The sequence below is a fragment of the Silene latifolia genome, chromosome X, assembly GCF_048544455.1.
Source record: "Silene latifolia isolate original U9 population chromosome X, ASM4854445v1, whole genome shotgun sequence".
Classification (NCBI taxonomy): Eukaryota; Viridiplantae; Streptophyta; class Magnoliopsida; order Caryophyllales; family Caryophyllaceae; genus Silene; species Silene latifolia.
Window position 1 is genome coordinate 138,297,591 of NC_133537.1, and position 10,492 is coordinate 138,308,082.

The 10,492-nt window shown below is 36.4% G+C and overlaps 1 protein-coding gene across 1 annotated transcript; it reads right to left on the reverse strand.

The window, feature by feature from the left end:
* Nucleotides 1-2,242: 2,242 nt before the first annotated feature.
* Nucleotides 2,243-4,514, reverse strand: LOC141621609 (replication protein A 70 kDa DNA-binding subunit D-like). The gene is made up of 7 exons (XM_074437986.1): nucleotides 4,235-4,514; nucleotides 3,846-4,135; nucleotides 3,669-3,747; nucleotides 3,453-3,579; nucleotides 3,145-3,331; nucleotides 2,926-3,055; nucleotides 2,243-2,768 (listed from the first exon to the last, which is right to left on the reverse strand). Exons 2-6 carry the CDS (start codon nucleotides 3,967-3,969, stop codon nucleotides 2,967-2,969), a joined length of 606 nt encoding a protein of 201 aa, XP_074294087.1. The 5' UTR covers nucleotides 3,970-4,135; nucleotides 4,235-4,514; the 3' UTR covers nucleotides 2,243-2,768; nucleotides 2,926-2,966.
* Between the last annotated feature and the right edge of the window lie 5,978 nt (nucleotides 4,515-10,492).

Here is a 10,492-nt window from a genome sequence, read left to right on the forward strand (position 1 = left end):
TTTAGACATAAGTTTAAGTCGGATGGGTCTTTAGAGCGGTACAAGGCTCGCCTTGTGGTTAATGGAAAAAGTCAGCAGGTTGGTGTAGATTGTTATGAAACCTTTTCTCCTGTTGTCAAACCTACTACTATTCGTACCGTTCTCAGTCTCGCTACTTCCCGTTCTTGGCCAATACATCAACTTGATGTCAAGAACGCTTTTCTTCATGGGGACCTTGTTGAAACAGTCTATATGCATCAGCCACCCGGCTTTGTTGACCCCAATGCCCCTCGACATGTATGTCGCCTGCGCAAGTCCTTATATGGACTCAAGCAGGTCCCTCGTGCTTGGTACCAACGCTTCTCTAATTTTGTGATCTCTCAGGGGTTTCGAAGTAGCATTTGTGACACATCTTTATTTGTATATAAAAATGGGGGTGACACGGCATATCTACTTCTCTATGTGGATGATATTGTGCTCACTGCATCTAGCCCTTCCCTGATCAAACGCATCATTGCCGATCTTTCCAGGGAATTTTCTATGACTGACCTCGGGCTACTCCATCATTTTCTTGTCATTACTGTTACTCGCAATGCAGGTGGACTCTTTCTTTCTCAGCAACAATATGCCGCTGATATTTTGGCCCGCGCAAATATGTCTAATTGTAATCCAACTTCTACACCCGTTGAAACTGGTGCTAAATTGAGTGCCTCGGCCGGTCCGTTAATTGCCGATCCTAAAAGCTATAGGAGTCTTGCAGGGGCTCTTCAATATTTAACTATTACCCGGCCTGATCTTTCTTATGCCGTTCAACAAGTATGTTTATTTATGCACGCTCCATGTGAGCCTCATCTTCATTTTTTGAAGCGTGTTCTTCGATATGTAAAGGGCACCATTACCCACGGCCTCACTATCACGCCATCAAGTCCACTGAAACTAACGGCCTACTCCGATGCGGACTGGGCCGGTTGCCCCGATTCTAGACGGTCCACCTCTGGGTACTGTGTTTTTCTAGGTGATAATTTGGTATCTTGGTCCTCCAAACGACAACCCACTTTATCCAAATCCAAAGTCTTTGGCCGAATCGGGCCGTTGCCAATGCCGTGGCTGAAACGAGTTGGCTCCGTAATTTATTACTTGAACTCCACGTTCCCATTACGCAAGCCACACTCGTTTATTGTGACAATATCTCGGCGGTTTACTTATCTACTAATCCAGTTCAACATCAACGTACGAAACACATTGAATTGGATATTCATTTTGTCCGAGAAAAAGTTCAAGTTGGTACTGTTCGCGTGCTCCATGTCCCGTCTGAATATCAATATGCCGACATCTTTACGAAAGGCCTGCCGCGACATCGCTTTGATCGGTTTAAGTCCAGCCTGAGCGTCCGTCCTCCTCCCGCTCCGACTGCGGGGGTGTATTAGTCAAAGATATGTAAATATATGTCAATATATTGTTTCCTAGTTTAGTGCATTCATATCACGTACATATCGTTGTATTGTTAGCAATAGATCTTGTATAACCTATATATTAATGAATAGCAAAGACTCCCTCTTCAGGGGATTACAATCTTACATGTACAACAAAACACAAAGTCTCAAAGCAGCAATAAGTAAGGCTGAAAATCAGATGGCAACAACATTTGAGTTTGACAACCAAATCAAAAACAGAGCATAACAATTGAGAATAAACATGTCAAAAATTGACGGCTTTAATTCTAAAGTTATAAAACAATTAAAAAGAAAGCTGCAACATGCATATTAGGTAATATACAAGGTGGTAATACGGATGATAAATAATTTCAATGAAAATACAATAAGTTATGATGTTAACTTATCAGATGAGAAAGATGGCGCAAATGACGAAGCTGGGTAAGATGGAAACTGGAGTATATAGTTTAGAATTGATGGAGATTGGTAAGCCTAACCGTGGAGGTAAAAATGAGCTGTCAAGAGAGCAATTGAGCAGCATGATTATAAGTTGACAAGTCTGTACAACAATAAGGAGTACTTATCACAGAGGGGTAAAATGGTCCGGCGGAAATGATGCAAACCTTTTGTCGCTCTTAAACAAAGTAAGAATCGTTGCATTAGTATAAGTATAAGGAAGGGCAAAAGTGGGATAAGGAGAAATTACGCAAGAGGAATGTTGCCTCTTTTTAGGATACTAGTTTTTGGGTCCGGCGATGCTCGGGCAGCAACGTCTTAAGTAGTCGGTAAGGACGGGAATTGCTAAGCGAGTACTAATATATGTATATATAGCGAAAAGGTTTAATATACATAAATTCACATAAACTTTTACAAGGTTTATGAGTGAACATGTTTTTTCGTTGTCAACAAAAGTATGCGGCTAGCAGCAGCATTAGGCGAGCTTAAGATGCTTGGCAGTGCATCTCCAAGATGGTGTACGCTATGGGATGATGTGTTGTCAAAAACTTGTGCCATGCCTAAGCTACCATGTGTCTGGAGCCGTTCATTTCAAAAAGTTGTGTTATGCGGGATGTTCTGCAAAAGGCAAGTGATTGTGGCGAGTTATGTACATCATGTTTGCAGCAGGGTCTGTTTATATACAACTACTTCACAGCTTCACTGTACTGCACCAAACAAAACAACGTCCTTTGTATTTTGCAGCGATGTTTATTACGGATCTTGTTCGTCAGTTGTTGGTGATTTTTCCGTCACCTGTGACACAATAAACTGATGCTCTCGTTTCTTGGAATGCTTAAGAAGGAAGTAATATTCCTTTGACAAAGTTTCTGTTTTCAAGCGCTTTGCTTTAGGTTCAACCTGAACAAAATTTCGCGTACTTGTAAAGACAAATGTGGAGAACGAAAGTACTACTTATAGCAAATCTAATGACTGTTACTTAGAAAGTACGAGTTTTGGGTCTTCCAGGTTAGGGGGCAAGCGATTCCTGAAAAAGACAAATGTAGTCTATGCATACCTTATGTGTGTTTTCAGATATTTCCATCAGAGTCTTGGCATCTATTTCGAATACTTTCTCAGCATTTTCTCCAAAAATTGTAGCTGGTAGTGATGCCACACCATCGTCCAATTGTATTTGGAAGTTACACCTGGCGTGCGAAATTGAATGACATTATAAAACTTGATAATATACGGCTGCATATTGTACGCTATCATAGAGATTATTATAAGTATGTACCTTGGTTGAGCAATGCGGTCTTGACCACATTTTCGGCAATGGAATTTTTCGTTGTGCTCAGCATCAATTCCGCGCCAGCATGTGCTGCAACACATGGTCCGCGCCAGCATGTGCTGCAACACATGTACCAGAGTTTTTGTGATTCCTTATTTATTGACGCTGATGCTTTTACCCAAAAGGATGTTTCCTGTGAGGCGAAGAACAAATAGAATAGAGTTTGAAAGGTATGCCTATGTAAAAGTAAAATAAGCGGGATACGGAAGTAATAAAAAATGAATATAAGAGTGGACCTTTTAGTTCGTGTTTACCTTGTTGTCTTCGGAGACGGAAGTAATAGGGATCACAACTGGTGGAGTCGTACGTGCACCCATGGTGGAAGCAGAGACTGCGGTATCTTTTTGGAGTAACTTAATTTGTTCTTCATTTTGAAGAAGCCTGTGAGAGTGTATTAAAAATGTTGTTACTTGAAATGTGGTCATAACGCGCTCTTGTTATAACAAATACTACACCGGAAGCTAACTTACCAATATTGAAGAGCTTGGCATTCTGGAGTTTGTGGGTTAAATAAAACGGCTGTGGACGACTTTGTGGACAATGATATTCCTAAAAAAAGGTGTGTTAATTTTGCTTTGTAGGATGTGTGCATCCGAACTATACGTAAACAGCGATAAAAAAAAGTTTTTGATAGGCGGTTTGCATACCATTGTAGGACGTAACTCTAAGACGTGTAGCAAGAATAATAGGAAAGGAGTCTAGAAACTGCGAGATGTAGGAACCTTCATTTGATGCGAGTTCGTCCCACATAGTCAAAATGGTTGGCTTCATTATGAAAAGACATATACAAGTAGGTTGTAAAGTGATGTACCTTTAACAAACGTTAATGTAGTTTGGCAGTTTACTTACTCGTGATTTATAAGCAGAAATTCTTGTAGTGTGCTGTCATCTCTCGTCGTTTTTTTTGGGTAAATGTCAGCCACTATTGCAAGTGTATCTGCAACCATTATTGTAAGTTGCTTAATATATCTACGCCGTACAGTAAATTGTATAGAAGCTTTAAATAGGAAAATATTGAACGTGTTTAATATCCTACCGATAAGTGTGCCAGAGTCTTTGTACTATGTAAGGTCAGAGAATGGAACAAGATTGTAACTTGCAGCAATAACTTTGCCATCTAGCTCTTCTTCAGAAACCTCTCGGATAGGAGTTTTTGTGCTTATGGTCCATTGGTATTTGTTATTAACAAATCGATGTTGCTCTGGTATGGGGCGTACTATTGCATTTGAGATGTAGTAGTGGCCAAGTATGTATAGAGTATTTGAAAGTGAGTCAATATCTTTGTTGTAGATCGTGGCCTGGACGCGCATTCCCTATAATCATTGAAAGGGTAAATGATTGAAAGTACAGATTAAATGTAAAGACGACCGAAAGATATATAATTCTGCAGCAGTGGAAAACTAAAACTAAGAGACAGACAATAATAAGTAAACGGAAATATAAGCGTTAAAAAATCAGTGTGTAGTGCAGTAGTAACAAAAAGTCACCCAGACATGAAAATCAGCATGAACGTTCTGCGTTGTCAATCGGCATATATAAAAAACAAGAAAAGGTCAGAAAACAACAAGATATTATTTACCTACCCGTCGATAAGAAGCAGCCTCTGGAATTTCTTGGAGCTTTGAGAAGAAGTACGAGGAAAAGCTTTTTCCATCACACGCACCTTTGCCGTCCATTTTTTGGTCTCAGGCGTAATGCTAGCTATATATCTTTGTTCCGTTGTAATTCTAACAGAGAAAGTTAGAAATTGTTTTATAAAGAAAACATGACAAAAGCAAGCAGTTTAATGTGGCAAAGAAATAGCGTATTAAAAGAAGAAGATATTAGTTGTTTTTGGCTAGTTCAAGAATTTCTTTATAAACAATATTGCACATGTAATTTTGTGAGGGATATTTTTCTGATGGCTTAATAAGAACTCTAATAGCTGTTGCTGTTGTAGCACGAGATAGAGCAACATATAGCTGTCCATGAGAAAAAACAGGTTGTGGTAAATATATTCCTGTGCATCCGAGAGTTTGCCCTTGGGCTTTGTTTATAGTCATAGCAAAACATAGTCTAACCGGAAATTGAGTTCTAGTGAAAGGGATATAGAACTTTTCGTGCTCGCTTGGTTTTAGGGGAATTCTTGGAATGAATACTCTGTGTCCTTTATAAGGACCAACAGCAATTTCTGCGTCAATTACATTTCTTTCAAAGCGGCGACAAATTAAACGTGTTCCATTACATAGTCCTTTTGCCGGGTCAAGATTTCTAAGTAATAGTATAGGGCAGTTAATTTTTAATTTCAAGATATGTGGAGGAAGACCATTTGGAGTTAAACTGTTTAAGAAGTCTTCATGTTGACTTTGTTCATTAGTATCAACAGTTTTGTCAAAACTACAGTAAGCATAAGATTCTCCTATAAATTTGTCAATAAGTAAGTTGTTAATGTAGTCAACGTCTTCATTTGTCGGTGTTAGTATAGTTCGAGTAACAGCTTCTTCACTTGAAAAATTAGAATCGCCTATTTTCGGAAATACATATTCTATTAGAGCATTTAAAGAGGATGTGTCATTCAAGTATGGTATGGTTATCGAAGGTGGAAGCTGAATGATGTCGTCCGATATAGTCTTTTCCTCACCATTACCAACTCGTAATAAGTACTCACAAAAACAAGGGTCATCTTTGGCTCGCATATTCTCAGTAAGGTGAATTTTCTGTAGTTGTTTCCATAAACGAGAGCTAACTAAACTTGTATCTATGAGTTCCTCTTTTGTCGCGTTTGGGACAACGGGTAGAACCTGGCGAAAGTCGCCACCAAAAATAATGACCTTACCACCAAAAGGCAAGTCGCAATCATTTATATCCTGTAATAGCAAATCCAAAGCCTCAACAGTTTTTTTCTTAGCCATAGTGGCTTCATCCCAAATAATAACTTTAGCAACTCTAAGAAGTTTGCCAAGTCCAGATTGTTTGCTTACACTGCAACATGTATTTTCGTCAATGTTTATTGGTATTCTAAAACGTGAATGTGTAGTTCTAGCATAGGGAAGGTTGGAAGCGGGTACCCCAGATGTTGCGGTGGGTAGTGCCACTAATCCTCTTGATCGTACAGCTGCTAAGATAGCTCTATATAAAAAAGTTTTCCCAGTTCCCCCAGGACCGTCAACGAAGAATGCTCCAGGCATGTTTGAAAATATTTTGTCTGTTATAGTGTCAAAAGCAAGCCTTTGTTCAGCATTCAAGTTCGATATTGTTAAAAGTTCATCCTCTGTGACCAATATGTTTAACTCATCCTCAATTTCTTTGCAGTGATCATTATCTTCATAAGCACTTAGGTTGAAATCAACAAATTTATAGTCGGCAATGTTTTTTCCCATGGATTCTAATGTAGAACTTAAAATTTTGACTACTTTATATCTAATTTGTTCCTTTGTAAATGCTTTGTTATATGCGAAATCTTCTGACATAGCACATTCATATTTTGTCCACAATTCTTTAGGATTTTTTGGGTCACAGTAAACAAGTATTGTTGCAAATAATTGTCTTAGACTATGAGGCATCTGATATATAGAAGCTTCTTTTAAGCATAAGTCCAAACCGTTTTCATATTCCAACAACCCATGTAATAAAGCAGCTTCTCGATAAGAAATTGTTTTTGTGCCATTGACCAAAAGCAAATCATCAAAACGTGTAGCGGTGCCTATATGATTTAACAAAATGCGTAGATAATATCGCTCTCCTTCAGTGGGGTTAGCCGTAACTACGCGGCCTATAACGTCTTTTTGTTTTCGTGGGTGCCAATATTTATGTTTTGGGTTCCAAACAAACTTTTCTAGAAATTGTCTATATAATAGATGTTTAGGGTTCTTTCCTAATTTATTCATATAAAAATATTGAGTTAACATTGTTTCTTTTTTGAAATCATTGTCTACAATCTTATGTAAGTCAACATGTTTTTTAAATGTTACAAGTTGTTGGTTTTCTAAATGTAGATGTAAACTTTGTACAGATGGGTAAATTTCATTTAGAAGAAATTTATATATTCTCCACATAGCCTCTGGTGGTGATATCCATCGGCCTGATTGGAAGCGGGAAATTTCATCGACATCAGCTCCTATATCACTCGAAGAGACATTGAAAGCTACACGGTCATGGCCTTTATATATATGCTTATATAAATACTTTACTGCTTTTATTGTTGAACAAACCTCAACGTTAATATGGCAATCAAATTTGGCAAGCAAGTACGGATTATACGGTATAACCCACCTATTATCCAAGACACAGTGCCTTACAGTTACTTCTTTACCATCATTTCTTCTTCTGTATATTGGATATGAATTTTTCCCATGCGTAGTTGTTGAACAAAAAGGTTTTGGATATTTGTTCTTACATTTACCATATGTGGACATACAAACGTTTGTAGATTTCAGTTTGCCACATGGACCATGCATCATGTGTTTGACTACAGTGGCATACAAATGTGGATTTGTGTCTTTATCAGGAAGTTCAGCGCATACAAAGTTGTCGTACGTTTCAGGAGAATTAAGTTTATGTGATGGTTCGAGAATTAAGAGGAAATGGACATGAGGGAGACCTCTTTTTTGGAATTCAACAACATATGTATATGCTGCTATAGGGCCAAAAATCTGGCTTTTAAATAAATCTGTTTTCATTTCCTCTAATTTTGCTCTAAAGATGCGTGCAACTAAATCAGGACGGTTTTGTACTTCGTCGTTATATTTTAGCTCTTGCAAAATTTCAGGCCAATTTGGATTACAAGTCATAGTTATAAATAAATCTGGTTTTCCAAATCGTTGAACTAAAGTCATTGAATCCACGTAACATTTTCGCATATCTCTTGGTCCTCCTATAAAAGACGAAGGTAGGACAATTCTTCTCCCAACTCTAAGCGCTGTATATTCACCCATAGCTATACTATCGACAATGCCTTGGTAAACCTCTGCTCTTATTTCGTCTTGTTTAAGGCGGAAGAAATCAAGTCGTGTAGTTTCAAGTTTGATGTACATATCAACAACGTATTGTTGTAGTAAACGGCCATAATGTAATAGAACAGATTTAATGTTTTTTCTTATTTGTAATTTGTAGCAATAGTATTCTCTGTTGGAGCTTGTGTCCTCCACAAATTAGTGTGATAACATTTGTAAATATCTTACAGGTTCACAAGGGTATACTTTGTATTTTAATCAGTTGATTAACGATTACCTAATAACGGTTGGCTTGCTAGAAAGTTTGACGTTATTATCATACAGATGGCGGTGATCAACTGATCCCTAAAGGTCACACCTATAGGATGTGTTTGAGAGATGTGGTTATAGAAATATAATCACATTGATGCCTTATATGACTAAACAGTTAGTCAATGTGTTGATGAGACAATTATTTAATGAAGATTAAATAATATTAGTTGAGACGAATTAACTGTCAATTCGTAAATTGAATATAATAAGTTATATTTAATTAAATGTATGTAATGTTAGCTTGACGAATTAATCTGTTAATTCTTATTAAATGTAATCGGTTATATTTAATATCAACAAGATGAATGTGTCATAGTGGTAATAGTGAGGGTACTTAAACCAAGAGGTCATGGGTTCGATCCTCACTAGATGACAATTTACACATTTTATACATTTTTGGAATAACCGAAAATAAGAGAAATAACTCTCTTAATTTCGGTAAATTGAGCCAAAATTATGGAAAAGAAAATCCACCCTATTTCTCCATATACTCGGTTGTTATAAGGGGAGAAGAGGGAATTTTCTTAACCTAATTCTTTTCCCAATTCTTGCCTCCTCTCATCGGAAGAACACAAAAAAAAACCTAAAAATTAATCAGTGATTTTCGGATCGATTCTAGCAAAATCAAAGGGTATTTCTCATATCGTCTTGGGTGCAACTGATAGGCGAATATCAACTTTGATATTGTTGTTAGGCCGTTTTTGCTAGGACCAAAGGTTATTTCTTAATCTTTTACAATATTGTTTATGCAATTTAATTTTATGACTAGCTTTCATCATCTTATAGATTCGTTATAGTCCTTAAATTAAAGGGATGCATACAGATAAATCCCACAAGTGGTATCAGAGCCAAGGCCACGAATTTTAATTTTGATGATTTTCATAAAATTGTTTGTAAACAATAATTAGGGTTTGCGAAAAAAAATATATAATCGGCTGGATTTTTTTTTATCCGTGGAATTTTTTTCCCTTCCGTCACGTTACTGTTCACGGATGAACAGTATTTTTATTAAAAATAAAAAAAATATTCTGTTTTTTTTCTTTTCGGTTTATCCTGAAAAACCGATTAAAGTTTTTTGCGAGTGTTTTTGTTTATGCCGAGTTGAAAAGCATCCGAGAAAAGAATTTTTTTTTCTGTTACTGTTCACGTCACGTTACTGTTCACAGAGGACCGTTTTAAAAAAAAAAAAAATTTTTTTGTCTTGTTTCGTTTTTTTTCAGATAAAAACCGTGAACAATATGAGAAACGGGTTGTTTTTTTTGGTTCTTCCTGTTTTTGCCGAAAAAAAAGGGCTTGTTTTTTTTTTCTTGGTTTAGCCGAGACATATAAAAAAAAGGGATTTTGTTTTTGTTTGTTTTGGCCAATATTAATTATACATTACCTTTACAATGTATGATTAATTGTTGTGAAACGGTTCACAATTTTGAGATACCTAATTATTTTAAAGCAGTTTAAAATATTGATGGATTAAATTCATATTACAAGTTTAATATGAATTAAGATTGAAATTAGTGTGATTAATTGAGGAATTGTCACTTAATTTGTTTTTAAATAGGTGGTTTGGAAAATTAATCTACATAATTAAAGAATTATGTCTTGCATGTTTAATTTATTTTAGTTGATGCATTTTATTTTAGTTGAATGAATCGATTGAAAGGTTTAATTTACGTTTTTTTGCAATCGGTTGTAATTTGTAATACTTAGTGTGGCCTTTGTTAATTATGTTTTCGTAATGAAGGAAACATAATTTTTATGTAATTATGAGATCTCGAATCTCCTTTATTTTTTCTTTAATTTTGAGTTTTGAAATTAGAATGTAATAAATAGGTTTATTATGTAAATTTTATTTATTGTATTTTTCAAAAGAAGACTAAAGATGGAGATTGGAGCTCACTCCCGCTACATGGATCAAGATGGAACATCAAGACAAGCTTCTCGGGTCCAAGGATGGATTCCAAACTTGTATTTAATGTTCATTTTGATAGGATAGGCCACACTAGGACTTTTATTGTTTTACGTTTTCATTCATATTGCTTTTCATTCACATGATA

Coding starts and splice junctions, on each gene's coding strand:
- LOC141621609 (XM_074437986.1), bottom strand. CDS start 3,969: ATGAAGCCAACCATTTTGACTATGTGGGACGAACTCGCATCAAATGAA. Junction 3,580..3,668: donor TGCCAAGCTCTTCAATATTG/GTAAGTTAGCTT, acceptor ACACTCTCACAG/GCTTCTTCAAAATGAAGAAC. Junction 3,056..3,144: donor GACCGCATTGCTCAACCAAG/GTACATACTTAT, acceptor TTCGCACGCCAG/GTGTAACTTCCAAATACAAT.